Here is a 22,751-nt window from a genome sequence, read left to right as displayed (position 1 = left end):
GGCAAGCGTCACTGAGCCCAGCTAACCATCATATTTCTTGAAAACAGTTAGTTGCTATTTTATATACATTACTTGGAAATCAACAATTGAAAGAGATTTCAAAAGGGTAAACAGTGAGAAAGGGTTATATGTCAGGAAATGATTTTCAAGAACAAAGTAATCAGAGACCCCATGAGAAATAGGCCATTGGGCTCCAAGTACTTAAAAGCACCAAGGAGCAGCACTCACACCATAGCCTAGGCCAAGCTTGTCCAACCCGCAGCCTATGGGTCACATGTGGCCCAGGACAGCTTTGAAAGCAGCCCAACACAAACTCATAAACTTTCTTAAATCATTATGAGTTTTTATTTTTTTATTTTTTGCAACTTTTTTTTCTTTTTAGCTGATCAGCTATCCTTAGTGTATTTTATGTGTGGCCCAAGACAATTCTCCTTCCAGTGTGGCCCAGGGAAGCCCAGATATTGGACATGCCTGGTCTAAGCAAATGGTGCCTCAGGAGTTATGTATTGCACAGGCCCTGTAACCTTATGCTGCATCCTGATTGAACTTGATCTTAAAGTTGCATGAGTAAGATAGATCCCCATCCAGAAGCTAGGAGCCTGAGTCTTGGGGAAAAAAAACCCTCCTATCAGCCAAAAGAAGTTGGTGTTTTTATTATTATTATTATTATTATTATTATTATTGTTATTTGTAGACAGGGTATCACTTGGTCACCCAGGCTGGAGTGCAGTGGAGTGAACATGGCTCATTGCAGCCTCCATCTCCTGGGCTCTAGCAATCCTCCCACCTCAGCCCCCTAAATGGCTGGGACTACAGGTGCATGCCACCATATTTGGCTGATTTTTTGCACTTTTTGTAAAGATGCAGTTTCACCACGCTGCCCAGGCTGATCTTGAACTCGTGAGCTCAAGTGATTCTTTCACCTCGGCCTCCTGAAGGGCTAGGATTATAGGTGTGAGCCATGGCACTCGATGATGCATTGCATTTTACTCCCTTTATTATGCCATGGAATCTGGCACATCTTTAATACTTAAGATTGTTTTTCAACCCTATCATATAAAACTATGTGCAATAATATTCAAATAATGAAAACAACTTAAATACTAATACCTTGATTGACTTGACAATCTTGTAACTTAAATAGAAATAGTATTTAGCATTTCAGATCGCTAGGTCTCTTACTTTAAGCTAAATATAGGTTCACCATTGCTGACTTACATAATTGATAGAGCAGAGGAACAATACGTTTTCCTTAAGTAAAAGCAGGAATGTGTAAGATATCTTTGAGTTGCCGTCAGTTGTGCATTAGGTGGCAGAAACGTTGAAAGTATATGCTTCAAGTCTGTGTTCTGTGCCTGTCCTCACTTCAGCTACAGGAGCGGAATCAGGAGTTTCCAATGTGAAGCTTCTAACTCAAGAGAACAACTGAAGCTTTCAGGTGAGTGAAGAGAAATTTGCCCTTGTGTGTTCTAAAGCCATTCTAGCAGAAAACACCGCTTTAGGGACCTGCACTTCCCAACAAGGCTCAAATCTGGTCTAGGGCTGAACATTAGCTGCCATTACTTTCATAGTTAAACATTTGCCTTTCTTTGGCAGCAATGGCAATAGCAGCTAATGTTTTTTAAAGCAATGGCAGCTAATGTTTATAGAGCACCTGATATGCATTAAGTCCTTTAAGACTGTTCACTGAGAGATGTTTGGTGTTGAGTACATGTAAACTTCCTGTTTTTCAATGAAAGTCAACAGGAAAGTGGGCTTTACTTTTCAGAAACTCAATTTGGCTGGAATGGATAGCATTTATTGGCAAGGACAGGTTAGCTGTTTGGCCAGCACGCCAACAGGGGATCTTCAGTAGTGTGAGGTAAGGGTCTCTGCAAGCCAAATAAAAAGCATTCTGTTGACTTTTCATGCAAAGTCCACTTGACATGTTTTACTAATTTGAACATTGGTGTTAATAATCAAAAGGAGAAAGCATGTTGTTTTCTAAATTGTTTTGACTTAAATAAAGCATTTTTCTATATACAACTAGAAGAAATAAAAAATTCATCTTTTTAGAAGAAGATATTTTACAGCACGAATATATTTCCTCTTATGAGATTTAAAAGAAAGTGTTCCTTTAATGGTTGAATATGCAGCATTTCACCAAAGATACAAAAAAAATTTAAGATTATTTTATTCCAAAGGCTCCCTAAATATGTTATCAGAACATAAATTTACCACTTGAATCTAGAAGAAAAGAATCTACTTTCTGCCTTGTGTAATAAGATGAAAGCCTGAAGGTAAAAAGAATGAACAACCATGTGAGAGATTGGGTGTGTACATCTTTTAAAATTAGGTCTTTAATCTTCACTGGCACTCCTGAACTCAATAGTGCTACAACCAGGCTCCCTCATAAAAAGAGATAATAAGAATTCCTGACCATTAATGGCCTGGAAGTCTTAGAAGAACAAAATCAAAGAGTAAATAAATCATAAACTAACGTTCAATTTTTGAGCACTGTGCGTTTTTAAAATGCTGAATGTGAGGCTTTTCGTCCTCTTTATATAGGATAAAATTATTAAGCTTTCAAAAAGATGGAATAGTTTAAATTCCTTTCCAAAACCTCTGCCCTCTGTCGACTTACCATTTAGATTGTGGCACAATTCAGAGGGGTTTATTAGTGGGGGTATTTCATGTTTCATGGGTTAGCAAAGCAGAATACTTGTTGAATACATGAAGCCCACTGCTTTGAATAGCCCACCATAAAGCTGCATTTCCTGATTCTACTTCTGCCTACAGAAGAGATTCAATTTCTCCTCCTTTACCCCAAAGTCACCCACCTCTCCCATGTCTCCTTGAAGTCTAAAGACAACATAAAAAGGCAGCAGAAAACCAAAAAATGGAGAGGACTTTTTTGTATGTTCTTAGATACAAATCTAGGCAAGTAAAAAACTATGACAAGAACAACAGCAACAAGAAACCCTGGATACCGATGATCCCTTGACCTTTTCCTGTATTCCTGGAATCTTTCTGTAAAGGAGATAATTTCAGTCTGCTGTGTAATTATTCCTACTTATCAAGGCCTATTTCAATTTGAATCCTACTGCAGACTGAAATATGCCAAGATCTTTCATTAACATACCATAGATTTTCTTTTCATTATAAATCAAACTAAATAGGTCATGATTGCTTAATCAGTATGCAAAGTATTGCCTCTGGGAATCACACACATCCTCTGACAGCTAAAAATTTTTTTTAGTGCTTTGAAATCTAATTCTACCTAACCTAACCTGATCATAGCTCATCATTTCTTCACATCAAATTTTTCATCAGATGAGGTGTAGATTTTGTCCTGGAATGGGTATCATAAACAGCACTAAGAGCAGGGGTTTAATTAATTCAGAGGGATACAGATTTTATCGCTCCTCCAAACATATGATTAAGATCCGCTGCCTTCCCTCAACAACCAAGAAGAAAGGGTTGGGGACAGACCCTTTCCCCAAATTATATGGTTGATAGACTTATGCCTCCTCCTAAAGAGAGGGACTGGTTCTTCCCTACAAAGGAAAGTTCACTTCATTCCTAAAGGTTAGTGAGTTCATGACCATTTGTATTTATTAAGTAATCCCCAGGGAAATCTCATCTAGTCATCTAGTTTTCGATGTTATCTATATGCAGTTGAATCCCAAATGTCCATCTCTGCCTTAAACTTTTCCACTGAGTTGTCCTCTCAGCCTATAAATCTGTTTATCTATTGGGCATTTCAGACTTTACGGAGCCAAAACGAATTATTGTGCCTCTCCTCCAGACTTGTTTCTCAATCTTTCTCACAGCAGCAAATAATCATTTCATGCCTACAAAGTGTCAGATGATGTCCTGCAGGCTTTACGAACATTAACCTACTGAATCTTCACTACCTATGGGATCGGCATTAAGATGATCTCACTTCATGAATGCAGCAAGGCCTAGATTTCAACCCAAGCAACCATGAGCCTAACCACAATACTCGTAAACAGTTCCAACACTCACTCAGTAGCCCAAGTCAAAGGCCTAGACATCACACTTGGTCCTATTTCCTTCATCATCCACCTGCAAACCACTGTTGATCTGTTCTCCAAATCCTTTCTATCCCCCTTGTCCATGATTTTGTCGTATAAACAAACAAACAACAACAACAACAACAACAAAAACTCAAACTCTGTCTTCCTAACTAGACTCTAAACTCCATAACCCCAGGGAATAAATCTAGGCTATTCATCCAGCAAAATGCTTTACATTAAGTAGACTACCTGGCTATAAAACCTATTAGTTTTTCAAACATGGAAAAACACAAATTAGACATTATCCCCTGTGGGAAGAGGCTAGAAGCCTTCCTTGAACTTGCCAGCTCTATTTCCAGTCCCAGGAGGAATATGAGTCTCTCCCCTCCTTTCCCCTGGCAGACCTTGCACAAACTTGACACTCCCTCTGCTCGGACATTCCCACCTCCCTGCCAGGCACCTCTCTCCTTCAGCAACAAAACTGCCAGCATTGCCCCGCCTTCCATTTGGTTAGTTTACCTATGCAATGTGATTAGGAAGGCCATGCAGGAAGGTCTTCCTGGTACTTATACCCCACAGGGAAGTTCAGACCAGTGTTATACGAAACCCTCAGGCCTGGATTAAATACAGAGGTGACCAAACCCAGAGAATTAGAGCTTGTTCAACTTTACACTGTCAGGGCCATTAATTGGTATTGGCCACGAAAGTGGAAAGACAGAGGCCAAAACTACTGACAGATAAGCTCATTTAATTTAATGCCTAAAATCCAGTTATCCTTTCAGGAGATTGTTCATATGGTGTTGCAACTTATCTTTTAAATTGCTGCACATCAATGTGTGGTTTCTTATTTTTTCCCGTAATTGTCATCATTAGGTTGGGGAAGGTTGGTTAACTTCTGGAGATAAACTGACAAGCTCCCTGGCTCCATTCTGCCTGACTCTGGGCTGTGCCCTGAACCTATCTGATTGAGTCCTTAGGGTGCACAAGCATAGAGCCCAATAGGACTGCTAGGCCATATTTAGAGGGAGAAAAACATTCTCATTCTTATGGAAACTAAGGAAGTTGGGGAGATGTCATGCTCGTTTTAGACCCAATTCCTCATACAAAGGACATCTTCTCATAGGAGCAAAAAGGCTTACATCTTAGTTCTTAGGAACCAGCAGGCAAATGTGGCTGCTGGCAAAACTGAAATAATTGCTGTCAATTATTGGTACCTCTTCCTACCATCAGGTCTTTCTATGCCTAGGAGAAAGAAAAATTGACTCCCACTTAGGTATTAGGAATGCAATATCTTTACCTTCCAAAGTGTGATAGTAGAGAAGAAAATGCATAACCCAAAGACAATTTCTTAATGGTGAAATTTGGGACTAAAGTTAAGGCTAGGGATAAAGCCTCTGTGATTCCCTCATCAGCCCCTAACCCCCAATACACAAAAAGAAGAAAAATCACATCACATATGTGGAGTACTCCCCTTTGGTACAAGACCCCCTGGCAGGTAAAATACTTTGCAACATTAGAAAAGTACCATCATCATTAAATATTTCATGCAACTTAAGAATAATCTAATAAAAAAAGTGTGATTGTAGAATAACTGAGATTATTCTGTACCTTACCTAGCACAAGACAGGATGATAATGGCAAAGCAAAAACCATTTCTTCCTTTCTTTTTTTTGAGACAGAGTCTCCCTCTGTCGCCAGGCTGGAGTGGAGTGGCGCCATCTCGACTCATTGCAACCTCTGCCTCCTGGGTTCAAGCAATTCCCCTGCCTCAGCCTCCCGAGTAGCTGGGATTACAGGGGCATGCCATCACACCCAGCTGATTTTTTGTATTTTTTAGTAGAGACGAGGTTTCACCATGTTAGCCAGGATGGTCTTGATCTCCTGACCTTGTGATCCACCCGCCTCAGCTTCCCAAAGTGCTGGGATTACAGGGCCAAAACTGTAATCTAAACCAAGCTCTAAAACTGGTCTAAATCCAGCTCTAAATATTCCCTAGAATAGTGAGAATGAAAAGTGCAAAACAAAAGATGAGAAGTACAAGGTTTTCTTTGTAAATCAATTGCCAGCAAGTCAGTATTGAAACTGCCAACCACTTTTGGAAGACATACATAGTGAGTGTCAAATGTGCTGAGGAGAAAACACCTTCCCATTTATAGTTTTTATGAGAAAAAGTTTTAAAACAAGTATATTTGACAAATGTTAAAAATATAAAGAGAAAAACATTTAAACAATAAAACCTAATGAAAGTAGTCTGAGTGAAAATAGAGTTTCAGTGAACAGAGTTTTATTTCATGAAGCTACTTTATAGAATCTGCTTCACATGCAGCATACTTAATGATTATTCACATTTCTTTGCTTTGCTTTTAGAGAAAGTATTTTTTTTCCTAGCTTCATACACCAAATCAGCCTTGTAGGAAAAATGAAACAAAACACAACAGAGTGAGGAGACATCAGGCTGAGTTAATAAAATATTGTTCATACGATACTTACGCAGTGGTAGTCTGCATGTCATGCCAGCTTTTGCTGAAGTTCTGTTTTAATTCATTCATCAGGTTCATGCCGAGTTTTTGTTTTATCTCAACTAGATGCCTTTCTTTCGCTGACAAAACTTGTCGTAGTGTTGTAATTTCGTCTTCTAGCTACAAGGCGGAGGGGAAATGGTGGGGGAAAATGTCAGACCAGCAAAAAAGGATACTTACAGAAGCTCTGGGTATTCCAAAGCAGCCTCTGACCCTCCTATTTATACAATCCCATGTGTAGGTTTGCCAAATACACCCCATACAGATGATAGTCTAATATCTCAAAGTAGAAACAGAATTTTTCATTTTAATGATTATAGAAGTAATTTATGCTGCTTGTTAAAAAAAAGTGAGATTGTACAGAAAAACATAAACAAGAAAATAAAAATCACCTGTATCCTGCTAGGAAATAGCCACTGCTTATTTTTTGGTTTCTAAACTTCCAAATGTTCTTTCTATAAGTTGTATATAGACATAATTTTTGAACAAAAATTGGTTTTCTACTGTACCCTTATTTTATATAACTTCTTCTCAAGTGCCACTTTATTTATTTATTTTAAAGAGACACGGTCTCACTATGTTGACCAGGCTGGTCTCAAACTCTTGGCCTCAAGGGATTCTCCTGTCTTGGCCTCCCAAAGTGTTGGGATTACAGACGCGAGCCACCATGCCTGGCTTCAGTGTAGTTTATTTTTTGCCAACCACACACAGTTGCATAGGTGCAGGAATGGAATTGGCAGACAATGGGGTTTTGCCAAGCTAATGCCTTAAGAAAGGAAGGAACAAGGGATTAGAGGATGTATGTAAAAGAGTGATTTGTGTTGATTTTTCTTTTTAACAGTTTCATTGACCTGTAACTGTCATACAATAAGCTGCAGACATTTAAAGTGTATATGTATAATTTGTAAGTTTTAACATATGTATCTACCCGTGAAGCCATTATCACAATCAAGGAAGTGAACATATTCATCACCTTTTACTTGCTTCTTCTTCTTCCTCCCTCCCTCTTCTTTCCTTTCCCTCAATCCACTCTCACCAGACAGCCACTGACTGACTTTCTTTCCCTAGGGTTTAGTTTGCAGATATTTACTAGAATTTTATACAAATTGAATCATAGAGTATATACTCATTTTTGCTTGGCTTTGCAGATAGTTATTTTATATTCATCTATATTGTTGCATTATCAATGGTTCTTCCCCTTTTTTTGCAGAGTAGTATTCTATTTAATGAATATGCCAAAGTGTGTTGTTTATTTGCCTGTTGAAGGGCATTTAGGTTAGGCTAATGCAAATAAAGCTGCTATGAACATTCATGTACAAGGCTTCGTATGGACATATTTCCTCTTTCCCCCGTGCTACAGAAAAGCAGATCTCTTCAGCACTATAAAATTGCTCTTGCAAATGCAATTTCTAACAAAAGAACTCTGTAAAGTACTCAGATTTTGGAAAGTGCTGTTCTATCCTGTGAAAATAAATCTGAATAAATCACAAAGTCTTTGATTTTAATTAGTTGTCATACTCTATAATATATTGCTCTGGTATCAGTGCTTACATTTACATCTTTGTTTTCTGAAAAATGGAAAACAAATTTTGTGACTTTTCCTTGTTAAGCCAGAAAAGAATCATTAGAACTACCTTATCCCACATGCATGGAGGTAATAAAACTCTGTCACTTTAGTGGATTTCTTACTAATTTTTTTTAAAAAGGAGCAACTGTGGCTCATTTACTGTAAAGTGTCACTCTACTTCGGACCACAAGCTGCATCACACCAACCCTGTCAGGCTGTCAGTCATCTTGCAAATGCGTTCCTTGGATCACCAGAGTCACAGCTCCTGGGAAAGCAGCTCAAGAAGGGCATCTGCCTTTGCAAAAACAAAACATGCAATAAAACCCCCAGTCTTTCACTAGCCCCAATAGTGAACAGACAGAAATGGTTTTGCGAACCTTTATATACACAAATAATCACGTAAGCAAAACAAGCAGAAATACTGAATCACAAGCATCTTAAATACCACAGTAAGAAGTAGCAATATCTTGGGGTTTTTAATATCAGCAAAATGTCCTGGCAATTTAACATTATCCATGTCTTTATGTTCACAGAACATTTTTTATATGTACATGGACATCTTTCTAAAATCTAAAGTGAATTACATATTCTACAAACATAGTATAATCAATAGAACCCTGTCTTTCCTTGATGAGCAAGAGTCTTCAGTGTGCATACATACACTGATTACTGTAAAAGGAGTATGTTTAGGGACCACTAAAGAGAATAATGCTTTTAGTCTCTCCATTAAATGAGAATACACTGTTATTTTAAAATTAAGCCCTTCTATTCTTTTGTTATCATGTCATATTTCTCTTTTTCATCTTTGTCAATGTGTCCTCCTCCATTTAATCTGCTGCCCAATATTTCTCATGGTTGTATCTCTTGCTCTTTTACCACAGAAAATGCTTGGGGTTCATGTCAGCCTTTTATTCTCTATTAAAAAGGCCGTTTCTGCTTTCTTTCATTTAGAGTGACTGAAATTACTGGGACTCTGGGTTTTTTTCTCAGCAGGGGTGGGGGTATATTGAGTGTTACAGTATTTTCCACTGTGTAAAAAAATAAGGGGAAAATTTTAACTTGCTGAAATAAATTACAGATGTACACAAGGAGAAAGAGGCTTAAACACCTTAATATTCTCAACCTCATAGCCATGGAGCCCCATAAGTGTATTAAAAACCACGAGGGGCTGTGGATTATTCATTTGTTATCTGGAGGTGGGGAGTGAGTAAAGGATTCAGAGCTACCATTAAATTTTTAATAAAATCTTCATCCCCCAAAAGTGATAGAAACATTAAAGTGACCAATTTAACAAAAATCATTCTTTACAAAAAGAAATATAAAGTCCCACACTTAATAATTCAAAAATTCAGGCACACTTTCAAAGACACATATGGGGAAGAGACCTCTAATAATGAAGACATGAAGTCAGCTATTTAAGTTGGGTGTATTCTCAGATTCTATAATAAAATTCTAACCATTTCAATGCAATATAAAGACTCACACTTTTCAAAACGTTCAGAATATTTATCAGAGATCTAAATATACGCCAAAAACTAATCGCAAAAGTTGGAAAGACAGACAATCTTTAATTACATTAACGTGTAAGGTTCCAAAAGGCCAACAACCTCTCTTTGTACAGAACCAAGAGTTCTGCCACAATGAGGTCTTTACTTACAAATACCTTAAAGGCTACTGCTGATGAACTTCAATCCTTTATTTGACTGCGATCGTTTGGTCTAGTTATCTCAGTGGTTCTCAACTTCAGTTTAAATAAGAGAGCATATTTAAAATGCAGATTCCTAGGCATCTGCTGCCTTTTAATGCCCTGAGAGTTCAAGGCGTTAGATTTGGTGGAGCCAGACTGCTTGTGTTATCAGCAAGCATCCTCAGAGATTCTGATACAAGTAGTATGGAAACTCTAAACTGTAAGTACTTCTGTAAGCCACATCCAATTTGGAATGAGATGAAGTGCAAGTAAATCATGTTAATGAATTAAAGTATTTAATATATCTTTTCCTTTTAATATTAATTATTTCTGCATTGCAAATTAATGGTCTAGTTCTTTGGTTTCTTGACTCCCTAGAAGATCTCCTTGTAGGATGAATATTTATGCCCAATATTAGATATTTAAACTTGATTATTTAAATATGAGTTAACAGGAAAATAACAAGTGTTGACAAAGATGTGGAGGCGTTGGAACCTTTGTACATTACTGGCAGGAATGTAAAATAGTTCCACCACTGTGGAAAACAGTCGTACAGTTTCTCAGAAAGTTAAACACAGAATTAATTTCCCCAGGACTCAGCAATTCCACTGTTAGGTATATACCCCAAAGAATTGAGAACTGGTACTCAAACAAATACATGGACACACATGTTCATAGCAGCACTATTCACAGTAGACCAAAGGTGACTACAGCCCAAATGTCCATCAAGAGATGAATGGATAAACAAATTGTAGTAGATAAATAAAATGGAATATTATTCAGCCATAAAAACAATGAAGTACTAAAACATGCTACAACATGGATGAACCTCAAAAACATCAGGCTAAGTGAAGGAAGCCAGACACAAAAGGTCCCATATTGTATGATTCCATTTATATGAAATATCAAGAATAGGTAAGCCCATAGAGATAGAATGAAGACTGGCGGCTGCCAGAGGCTGGGAAGTGGGAAATGGAAGCAACTGCTTAATGAGTACAAGTTTCCTTTCAGATGTGGTGGTTACACAACACAACACTGTGAGTGCACTAAATGCCACTGAATTGGTCACTTTAAAATGGATAAGTTTACGTTATATAAATTTACCTAAAGAAAAATGCAAAAAAATGAACTAACTAGTCTGAATTAGCTAATGAATTAGCTTCAGTATGAAATTTATAAAATTTGTTTTTCAGTTTTATCTGCTAGATTACATAAAATTTCTAACTGCAACCCAGAAGGAAAAATATTTTCATAAACTAGGCATCATCAGTGTTATTTAGGAGTAACCACATTTGGTCTCACGTGCACGTGGCTTCAAGGCCTGCCTCTCTGGGCTACTCTTGCCTTTGGCTAAGAGACCCAAGATTAAAATGCAGATACTGTCTAAGAGGTGCAAAACAATAAGATATTATGGTTATGAAGACATTAGCTGTTCACTAGCTCAGTCCAGAAAGAGTTAAGGTCTTCAGGAAGGAGCTGAGAGAGAGAGAGAGAGAGAGAGAGAGGCCCAGAGCCTAAGGCACTTCTTTGCAAGTGTAAGACACCATTAGCTTGAGGGCACTGTGTGTTCTTGGGGACTGCACAGACCAGAGGAAGAGGAAAGAGCCAAAGGAGAGATTGAGAGAGCATGAAAATAGGCTTTACTTACTTGATAATGCTGTCTGGTATTTTTCCTATTCCTATTAATGCCTGTTTCTCTTAAGTCATCTTATCTCAGGGACATTGGCAGTACTTGATTGTTATATAATCACAAATTTACAGTACTAATGCCAAAACTTTATCCTTTTCAAAAGGCAAGACACATTATGAAATACTAAACATAAAATGCAGCTTAGTGAAATTAAAGTGGGAGTGGGATGATAGTGGCACAGAATTATTGGGCAAGTGTACTTAAAGAGAGAGAGAAAAAAAAACCAGGTGTGTAAAGACTTCAGAAAAGGTGTCTGGTAATAAGACCAATGAGAATAAATATCTGAAACAAAAGATTACTTCTTTATTTACTGACAAGGTTTGTAAAAAAAAGAGCATATTCTACTTTTGGCATTTACAAATATAAATATTTGCTTAAAATATAAAATAACTCAAGCTAATTATAAATATTAATTACATTCCTTCTATGCATGAACCACTGCACCAGATCAGAGGTGATATTGGCCTCACACTTGATGAACTTTAAAAAAGATACATATTGCATGACCACAACAATAAATTAAAGATCAAGTTATGTTAAAAGAGATTCCTTTTTTTTTTTTTTTTTTTGAGATGGAGTCTCACCCTGTTGCCTAGGCTGGAGTGCAGTGGCATGATCTTGGCTCACTGCAACCTCCACCTCCTGGGTTCAAGCAATTCTTGTGCCTCAGCCTCCCAAGTAGCTGGGATTATAGGCGCGTGCCACCATGCCTGACTAATTTTTGTATTTTTAATAGAGACAGGGTTTCACCATGTTGGACAGGCTGGTCTCGAACTCCTGACCTCTGGTGATCCCCCCACCTCGGCCTCCCAAAGTGCTGGGATTACAGGCGTGAGCCACCACAGCTGGCCAAGAGATTCCTCTTTTAAAATGCTGAATTTGTCCAAGATGTAAGCCTTTTGGACACTACTGGCTTAGTTTACGTTTCCTACCAAAAGAAGTCTTCCTCTTGCCAGCACTTGGTAAGCACACAAAAATATGTTGGCTGTGTGGGAGAATGGGGTTTTGAGATTGGTTGAAGTCTAAGGGCAACCTCATGGGAATATTATCAACAAGATAATGCAGGATAAGACAGAGGGGAGGGAAGAGAAAGAGAGCTGGGAGGAAGGAATCCAGCATAGCCAGAAAGCAGTAGGAGGTGTCAACCTGAAATAATAAAATGGATCAGAATCCGGTTTAAGAGTTAATTCAAGTGAAAAGCTAAGGATAGACATCTGGGAAACACGGACTCTAAAGGAATAGAGTCTGTGGTTAGTGCTATGAAGCTGAAAAGTTAAGGTCTTATTTACACAGGCAGAAAACAAAGAAATTTAATAGGATTACAGCATTTTCCATATATTGCTGGTTTATGAGTTACAGCAATTTGATTAGTTACAGTTTGTTTTCTTTTTCTTTTCCAGTTTAAAAGTATATGTTTAACATTCCATCTTAGACAATCTAAGGCGTTTGTGTAAGAGAATAAAGAGGGAAGTTAATCTATAATAAAAGAGGTCTTCTCTGGTGCCCTTTAGTCTTTTATAGCATTTTACAAAACAATGTAGGTAATGAAAAGGCTAGTTTATAATCAGAGAAACAGGTTACAGCTGCCTAGGTCACAGCTGCCTGTTATGTGACTCAGGTCCCATATTCACATTCCTTCAAGGCTCAAAATAATTTAAAGTCCCAACAGCTTTTATTTTGAATTATTTATTTCACAGAAGAGACGAGGAAAGTAGGGAGAGGAAGGAAACAAAGAGGAGGCTGGACACCTGGCACACTCAAGACCTCTTTTCAGCAAAGCAGTCAGGGGTCAGAAGTCCTAGTACACACAGGTCTTGCTTTGGATCATGACCACAACTGAGTGCCTGACTCCAAGGCCGTCATCTAATAGGCTGGTCTCTGAGGTATCTTTGGTACCCAAGGAGCTAACAGACCCAGTAGGATCTCTCCTCAGACAGAAAGAGGAGTTGTCTGTGACCAGGGGCCCATAAAGGATCTCTGTGGAGATTTGGGGCAGAGGGGCTGACTCTATAGGATGCCTCAGTTCTTCATAAGGCCAGCAGTGAGACTGCAGAGATGGCTTTCTATGTGTCCTTGTTAAAATTGAATCCTAGCATTGAAGGTAAAATCCGAATGCATATGTGCTATCAGGGAACTTGAGTTCCTGTGTCCACACATCGGCATGCACACTTGTAAAAGAGTAAGGAAAGCTGTTTTAAAAACAGAATGAGCATAAAGCAGAGGTGGCCTGACGTGGAGGAGGAGAAAGAGAAATGTGAAGAGGAAAAATCGCAAAGATACACTTTCTCTGCTTTTCACCAGGCCTGGGGCAGACAGCTGTGCTCATGTGCCCCTGGAAGTCACGACGCTACCTTTGGCAGCATGTGGTACTTCTTCAGCTCTGAAGAACCCAGAAATAAGAGCCAGGAAGCATGGAGGCTAGTGCAAAACATGAATCCTGGTAACTTGAACACAGTAACAAAGAGTCTGGTGTTATTTCCAGAAGTCAGGCTCAAAAACTCTTAGGAGTGAAATGTTTTGGAAGTGTATTACTGTGGTCAAATGAGACAGGAATTTCTGAAAACACTTCTATTTTTTCATATTCATGGGGCATCCATTTAAAACCAATACTTACTTTTTTCTTGATTATAAAAGTAGTATCATGCTCACTGTTGACATTTAGAAAATAATGTACAAAAATCAGCATGTATTAGTATATGTATGTATGTATACCCCAGTAATCCTACAGCCCAGAAAAATAAAAATCAAGGCATTTTATAGAAATTGGTCAGTTACAGACATTCTGCCTAAACTTAAACTAGCATTATCACCATGATGGAGTGAAGTTTTAGCTTAGACTCAGTTGGCTTACCCCACTCTGCAGAACATGACATTTGGACCCTGCAGTTGACATGAACTAGTCATGAGCCAGAATTTCAGGCCATAAGAATATGTGGAGTCAGTCCATTATCTGTTAATGCTAACTTTGGTCTGTGCACTCTGGTACGTGCAGCCACTCAGTGGCCACAGACAGACCCAGCTAAAGATTTGAGGCACTGTGCTTACTGAAATCATTTTTGGTTATACCAGAGGAACGTGCTGCTCTTTCATTTTGAAATGAAATTAACTTGGAGGTGTGTCTTGTAAAAGCACCTGAAAGTCTTTAATATTATTCTGAGCTGTCATAGACAAACACTATCAGGAGGTTAGAACTCAGAGTTCAGAGTGGACAAAGTGGGGAGAGGGTAAGGTGGAGCTCAGAGCTGTGTCCTCAGCCTGTGGAGAGGCCAAAGCAGGAAGGCCAAGCCTTGCTTCTGTGGGAACAGGATCTTCCTGGCCTATGAGCCAGGACACAGAATGCGGAGGGAATGTTGGCCTCAGCTCCTCTGGCTCTGCTGCTTCCTCCTACTCAAGGAGCCCTTTTTACAACACTCTCCTCCTAGAAAGTAAAGGCTTGTCAGCAAAGTGTCTAAAGTGGGTATTGCAAGCAAAAGACTTGAACAAAGACGTGTATTCATAATGAGCCTGACATCCTCCTCCTCCCTAGGTCCGGATCCCCACAGCAGCTCCACAAGATCTAATTAGGCCTCGATGAAGCATCGCTTTCCTCTCTACCCCTAGAGCTTTATTTTTCTGCCAAAAAGTACACAACTTATAAATTCAGTTGCTTCTATGATTGACTTTTTCATTTAAAAAAATCATTTCAAAGTAATTGTTGAGCTAAGTTGCTGACCTAAAACCAGAACCCATCTTCAAAAGGATCTTGCACTTATAACATGGTCTGGAATGAATTCTATCAGGTTTGTAAGTAATTTATTATTCCCATAGTATTCTGACAGTAAAAAGAATAAGAAGTGTATATTTAAAACTGGTTATTATTGTTGCTTAAGCAGCACAATGATTCATTCTACAACTGTAACTAATAAGTAATATGTAACAGTAGAAAAATACCCTGGAAAAATGAATCATCTTGTAATGTATTCATTTATAAATTTTATTAAATGAAAGACAACATCATTACAATACAACATCATTAGAATTATTATATCAAACTAATAATAACTCTTAAGATCCAGAGATAGAAATAGCAACAATAAGATTACTAAACATACCTGAACTAACTCTGCTTTTAACTCTTCCTTTTCCTCCTCAGAGAGCATGCTAGAGAAGTCAGCACTGGCTACTGCATCTTCGTCTGTTCCTTGCAATGGTTCAGTCTCCAGCAAACCTTTAGGCAGAATTGATAAAACAGAAGGCAATTTTTAAAGTGAATTTAAACCAACTTCTGCTTCCATAGTGTGGAGGACTAGATGCACTGACAGACCCTCCCACCAAAAAACAACTAAAAATCCCAGAAAAGACAAAAATCCTCCTAAATGTGTGACGAGCTCCAAGAAAGCAAAGAAAACCAAGGAGCCAAAAAAAGAAAAAAATTAAGAGAAAATGAGAAGGCAGAGATGTAAACAGGACAAGCTTTCAGGGAGGTCTACATTTACCACCTTGGTGAATTCCAGCTTAGCTCTTCACTGTCTCATGAGGCGTAAGGGCAGAGGACAAAGCCCAAGGCCCGTCCATGGAGAGGGGTTTAATGTGAGATTCCTGTGTAAATTGTAGGCCCCAAGGGCTGCACCCTGAGAGTCAGGTGAACTAGAAATAAATATCTTCATTCTTTACACAGGGATCTGAAAGGCAAGTTGCCCATCTTGAAACTCAGGACTGAATGGACAGAGAAAAAAATCCTCCCCTGAGAACTCGTGACCCTGAGTGGGACTGCATGGGAAAGCAGCTTGCAACTTGAATGCACACCACCTGGGTGGTCCACAACAACCTTGAGGTTAGAATTTAAAATATGAAGGCTTTTTTCCACTGCAGATGTGGCTCGAAGCAGTTGGAGCTGTGAGGAATCATCACTGACAAACTGACTCTGGCAGAGGAAAATATGGGAAGAGCCGGGGTTCTTGATGCCATCATTGTGCCTTGGGTTAATCCAGAATAGCTTCTAACTTGTTATGTGAGATAAATGACTTATTATTTAAAATATAAAGAAGTTCCCTGGTAGGGCCCCTCAACATCTGGCTGACTCAAATGCCTGTGTTCTCCAGGGAACCCAGGAAACAGGTCCACACTCAGAGAGAAACTTCATCTATGACATGATTCCAGTCGGCTGGCATTTACACCTCCGTAGGGAAAGAAAATGAAACATTCAAATACAAAGGGGTCCCTGGAGAAACTCCCACCGGCCTGAGCACTGGGAGAACAGGTTGAGCCATGGAAGTTTCTGCCGGTTTTAGGGGGTAGGAGTCTGTCCTTTCTTTTTCCGGGGTGGTAACTGGGAATTCTATCCGTGAGATGGGGATCTGTTAACAGGAAGCTCTCTTGCTTTGCTGAGTTTTTTTCCTTTTCACCCAATAAATTCCATTTTTCTCACCCTTCAAAGTGTCTGCAAGCCTAATCTTTCATGGTCATGTGACAAGGACCCGTTTTTAGCTGAACTAAGGAGAAAGTCCTACAATAGAAGAGTTTTTAATAGATTGTCCTAGAACAGTTATCTCTATAGAAAAAACACATTGGACACCTTTAAACCATTCACAGGGACAAAACTATAAACATTTTAGAAGACAATCTAGAAGTTTGTGTTTATGAACCTCTGGTTAGGAAGGGACTTCTTAAGACACAAAAAGGCAAACCATGAAAAACGGACGAACAAGATTAATAATGGCTCTTTATCAAAGACGCTATATGGAAAATGAAAAGACAAGCCACTAATTGGAAGAAGATATCTCTCACATATATAACTAAAAAGATTTGTTCCCGATATATAGAGAATTCCTACAGACCCACTTTAAAACCAGAAATAATCCAATAGAAATATGGGTCAAAAGACCTGAATAGATGATTTATAGACAGAAATCACAAATGTTAATAAACCCAGGAAAACATGCTTGACTTCACTGAAGCAAACATGCTTGACTTCACTGATGCTCAGGGAAATACAAATTAAATTAGTTCACGCTCAGTAGATTAGCAAAAATTTACAAGTCTGACATTACTAAATGTTGGTGACTGTGCAAAGACAGAAGCTCTCATATACTGCTGGCAAGAATATAAATAGATAAAAATAATTGGAAAATGATTTAGCATGATCTACATTGTATATTAAAATTGGACATTCACATACCCTATAACCTAGCAATTCCACTGTGTATAGACCTGAGACAATCTACATGAGCATTAGATGTTATACATGCACATCAGACGCCATTAATAAAAGCTTTCATAGTGTCAACAAACTGTAAGTCACACAAAAGTTCATAAACAGGACAATACATAAGCATACTGTGGTGCATTTCCATGATAAAGACTGGACAATAGCAAAATGAATGAACTATCACTATACACACCACATGGATAAAACTTGGAAATAAGATATCGAGTGAAAAATGCAAGTTGCAGAAGAATAAGTATAATTCTACTTAATCAAGTACAAAAGCATACAAAACTAAAATATCACTTAGGAATTAAATTATAAAGAAAAGCAAAGCAATAATAAAAAACTTAGGACTGTGGTTTTCTCAAGGCAGAGAGGAAAGGAGAAAGGAATGGAGGATCCCATAGGGCAGAGGTCCCCAACTCCCGCGCCATGGACCAGTACCGGTCTGTTACCTGTTAGGAACCAGATCACACCACGGGAGGTGAGAGGTGTGCGAGCTGGCAAAGCTTCATCTCTATTTATGGCCACTCCCCACTGCTTGCATTACCACCTGAGCTCTGCCTCCCATCAGATCAGTAGCAACATTAGATTCTCATAGGACCGCGAACCCTATTGTGAACTGCACATGCGAGGGATCTAGCTTGCGTGCTCCTTATGAGAATCTAGTGCCTGATGATCTGTCACTGTCTCCCGTTTCACCCAGATGGGACCGTCTAGTTGTAAGAAAACAAGCTCAGGGCTCCCACTGATTTTACGTTATGGTGAGTTGTATAATTATTTCATTATATATTACAACGTAATAATAATAGAAATAAAATACACAATGAAAGTAATGTGCTTGAATCATCCCAAAAACATCACCGCCACCCTTTGTCTGTGGAAAAATTATCTTCCACGAAACCAGTTCCTGGTGCCAAAAAGGTTGGGGACTGCTGCCTTAGGGAACTCTTACAGGATCAATGGTCATACTCCATTTCTGGACACTGACTTTCTGTTCATGAGTATTTTCTCCACTTTACCATTATATCGTAAATATTCTTCTGTGTACTTATAATTATCTAATAAACAAATGAAAATGGATTTTGTCTAAAGTAAAAAGAAAAAGGCAAATAATTATCCTACAAAATCAGAACATTTTAGATAAAGAGAATAAAAATATGGCTCAAGTATGTATAGTTCTGAAGCTGTCCCTTCTCTTGAGTCCCTGGTATTCACATCCTTATGTCTGAATCAATAGTGTGCCATTGGCACCCTGATGTCACTGCCAACACGGTAACAAACATTAGTAAACATGGCATATTGCTGATCCACGTTCATCAGATCCTCATCCCTTCTCTCTATGCCAGAAGCCAGTTTCAATGCTAAGTAATTTCCTTTTTCATAAGTAATATCTGATCATCCTAGAAGACAGTAAAATTATCCACTATTAATTAAAATCAACATTAATCATATTACCCAAAAATTGGTATTTTGATCCTTCCTTTCTGGTATTTCTTCTGAGCATAGGTGTATTAATATTTTCATATATATATATATATACTGAATTTACTGTTGCAAACTTGGTTTATTTATTCAATAGGATATTATGAATATCTTTTCGTGTGTAAAGACACACATATATATTTATATATTTTCAATGGTTGTGCATTATTTTGTCTTATGGATGATTAATAATTTACCCTGTTTGCTGGGAAGCTGCAGTGAACATCTCCTAGCTAAGTCATTAGGTGCTTCAAGATGACTTCCTATCCATTGGATTTCTCAGTCAAATGGCATGGACATTTTGTAACCTACTGCTAAACTATCACCTAGAGAGGCTGTACCAGTTTTATGCAACATCAGCAACCTATGAGACTACAGACTCAAGAGAATGTAGGGAACAGCCTCTTGGTAAAACAATGTAACTTACAGGTCATTTAACATTTTAGTCAATGCTCTAGGATAACGATCTAAACCAGGAATCAGCAGCAATTCCAAGCACAGCTATGAGAGATAGACCCAGAAAGTAAGCTCCACCCCACCCCTGCAGTGGGGGTCAGCAGACAGTCCTGGGGGTACTGCAACACACTGTGGACTTCTCCCCACTCAGCCTGGCCCAAGGACTTACAGATACTGCTCAAACTTAGCTGGAACCCAAATTCTCAGTCTTCCCTATCTTCATAGCGTGAGAAGACATGCTCCAGGGAATAAACAACAGTTCCAGGTCCTTAGACTTTTCAAGACATCAAACATCTTTAGTACCTTCTATATTCTAGTAAGAAAAGAAAGTTCAAAACCCTGTTTAACTGGTAATACATGAATTGGGAAACTTCGAGTGAATCTAGGGAAAGACAGACCCAGTACCCAGCCGGTAGCTTCCACTTTTCAGAGCGGGAGGCTCATAAACCTTACAAAGTGAGAAACTCTGAACTGGCCTTCAGCTCTGATGGGCCAAACATCCCACTCCTCAGAGACATCATGAATCTTTCAAAGTCTCACTGCCAGAAACCACCCATTCAAGAAATCTGCCCAGAGACCAGGTTGCTAGTTAGTCTAGGTTTAAGCTCTCCTCATCCTTTCTCTACCTAGGCACGTATTTTTCCCTGTTACATCTTGTCCCAGTGGTGCTCTCTGAGTTATACACAGGGTGTCACATAAACAGAGACAAAATGAAAACAAGATCTGCTATTTTTAGCAGAATGTGTTCAACTCACTGAGTTAGGAAAGCAGCAATCAAATGATGAGGTCAAAGGATAATTCAAGAATCAAGAAGTAGTTAAAAAGAGGAGTTGGATTAAAAAGGTAATTAACTAGTGAAATGAAGTCAAAACCAGGAATGAAAAAAGCAAATGGTAAAAGATACCAAGTGACAGATGATAATGCAAGAAGGGCCATAAAATAAGTATAAAATTACCTAGTTACCATGGAAGCGGATATTAGAAAAAGTTAAAAAAATATTTTTCAATGAAAGCAATTATCACTGGGCAAATGCTCAAGTCACCATTTTTAGCAAGTACCAGTATATTATGAACCAATTTCATGAACTTGGTTCTCTTTTCCAAATGTGCAAACTGTGGCCCCCTGTCTGGCATAGAAGAAGGAGCACTCTAATGGGAGTCAGGAGATCTGGAATTCTAGTTGTGGGTTTGCTATTAACTAGCAGAGTACGTTTGACCTCAATTATCTCATCTGTAAAATGGATACCTTGTAGGATTGTTGCTAAGGTTAAATGATGTTAAATCAGATAATATACTTGAAAGTGCTATAAAATTTTAAAATTTCCAAACAAACTACAGCAGCATGAAATTGGGGAGTAATAGTTTTTAAAAGTGTTCTCTTTGCCTCTCTCAAAATGTAATATTTTCCTAGCTGGTCTAAGGTATCCATCTGCCAGTGGCAGGACAGAGAAGTTAAAGAAACACAAAGAAAAGGTTAATATTTAGGATTTTGGCATTTGAAATTGGATTTACCAGCAAGAAAAGAGATTTGCAAAAAAAAGTTTTTTTTGAGGTAATGTTCTACATATCATTATTTCTCTCTTGGCATAGCAAAAGCCAAGCCCAGGACATCCAGCCCAAGCAGTTCCCCTTAGATACCCCTTAGATATCTAGGACTTACCGAGGAGGTATGTGCCTCTGGCTCTATCCCTGGTAGATGGTGGGAAGAGGAAAGGGGGAGAGAATGAGGAGAGCTAAGCCCTGAGATGTGTATGTCCCACCTTTCTCTTTGGGCATTGGCCCAGAAAGTATGAAATGTGTTACACTTATAGAAGAATCTGCTGGAGATTCTGTTCACTCCTTCAGACCCACTCTCTACCTCCTCCACCCTTCCCTGTGCCCAGGAGATGACCTAAGGATTATATCAATATGATTCCCTTGCCCTTGGCCAATGGGAAGCCCCTGCAGGACACTGGAGGGCAGAAGCGAGTGGTTAGCAAATGTCTAGTCCTGCCTGTCTCCCTCCCTGCCAGGCTGCATCTTGCAGTTTCAGCTTTCAACTACCACAGGCCAAAGCTCCCATTAGGTAGCTCCCTTCTATAGCTCAGCCATCGTCTGGTTCCAAGAACTCTCCTCTGGCCTAAGGACTGTATTGACTTCCTACTGCGGCTGTTCCAAGGTGCTTCAACACCCCTGTTTGATGCCCTTAACTCTTGTCATTTTTCTGATGGCCCATTCACTAAGCTTTCTGGAATCAGGCATCCCTTTTGGGCATGCCACCCATTTACATCTTTCCTGGTCCTTGAATGGTATAGGAAGCCTGCCCCAATTTCCTTTTTGAACTCTAGGAAGGAATATCCTTCAGGCTATCCCACACCAACCTGGTACACAGCCACATCACTGTAACCTTGGCAGGTCCAGGGGTGTTGGACAGAGAGGCCCCTCGTGTTTAATTCTCCAACTCACTCTTCTGCAGTCAGTTAACCATGGATAGGATTCAGAACTTCTCATGGTTCTTAGGGAGAAACTCACCACCTTGGCAAGAGGTTGGTGCCCCTGCATCAGGGGCTGGGGTTACCAGCCCTGGCCAGAGGACAAATGGAGGAAGTGGAAAGAATCTCCCTCCAATGAGAGCCAAGGCAAAGCTGAATCAGCTCGGAGGGGCTACTGAACTGAAACTCAGCTGAGGGAGACAAGATCATGAGTAGCATCTGCAAAAAACTTCAGCACCAGGGGACATCATGTTCCCAGCTACCTGAAGAGCCATACAAGCAGAACACAAGGCACTGCATAGTCTTTCAGGCTTCCATACACCAGGCACACCAGATGCCTCCCTAGCTAGGACACAGGAAAATGGGATCTGAAAAAGGAGAAATCTGAACTAGAAGATAACTTTGCTGAAGGAAATGAGTAATATTTAAAGAGGTTTTTAAAATAATTGCATTGGAATGGACTAGGCCTAATATTTTTTTTTCCCACTACTCAAAGCCTAGGTGCTCATACTCACACCAAGTATAGGTTAAAAAAAATTGAGCACATATATATACCAAGCTGTAGTGTAAATAAATGTTGCTACCCTGCTATTGGAGTATTTGGCACTTAAAGACAGCCATTTTACTCTTTTACATGCAATAAAATATATAGAATTGTTTTAATAAAGGTA

At 39.1% G+C, this 22,751-nt stretch overlaps 1 protein-coding gene across 10 annotated transcripts in view; it reads right to left on the bottom strand.

The window, feature by feature from the left end:
- Positions 1-22,751, bottom strand: part of TPD52L1 (TPD52 like 1) — a 109,637-nt gene that overhangs the window by 27,631 nt on the left and 59,255 nt on the right. For 9 of the 10 annotated variants that reach the window (XM_003311464.5, XM_518724.7, XM_003311463.5 and 6 more), the window contains exons 2-3: positions 15,574-15,689; positions 6,510-6,658 (exon numbers count right to left, since the gene is read on the bottom strand). In XM_003311464.5, coding sequence (XP_003311512.3) covers positions 6,510-6,658; positions 15,574-15,689 — 265 coding nt within the window. Of the gene's footprint in view, positions 1-6,509; positions 6,659-15,573; positions 15,690-15,960; positions 15,983-22,751 lie in introns of those variants that run through there. The other variant, XM_016956265.4, reaches the window with a different exon arrangement.

This window comes from Pan troglodytes, chromosome 5, assembly GCF_028858775.2.
Source record: "Pan troglodytes isolate AG18354 chromosome 5, NHGRI_mPanTro3-v2.0_pri, whole genome shotgun sequence".
NCBI lineage: Eukaryota > Metazoa > Chordata > Mammalia > Primates > Hominidae > Pan > Pan troglodytes.
Note: the sequence above shows the minus strand (reverse complement) of the source record. Positions and strands in the feature narration are given on the sequence as shown.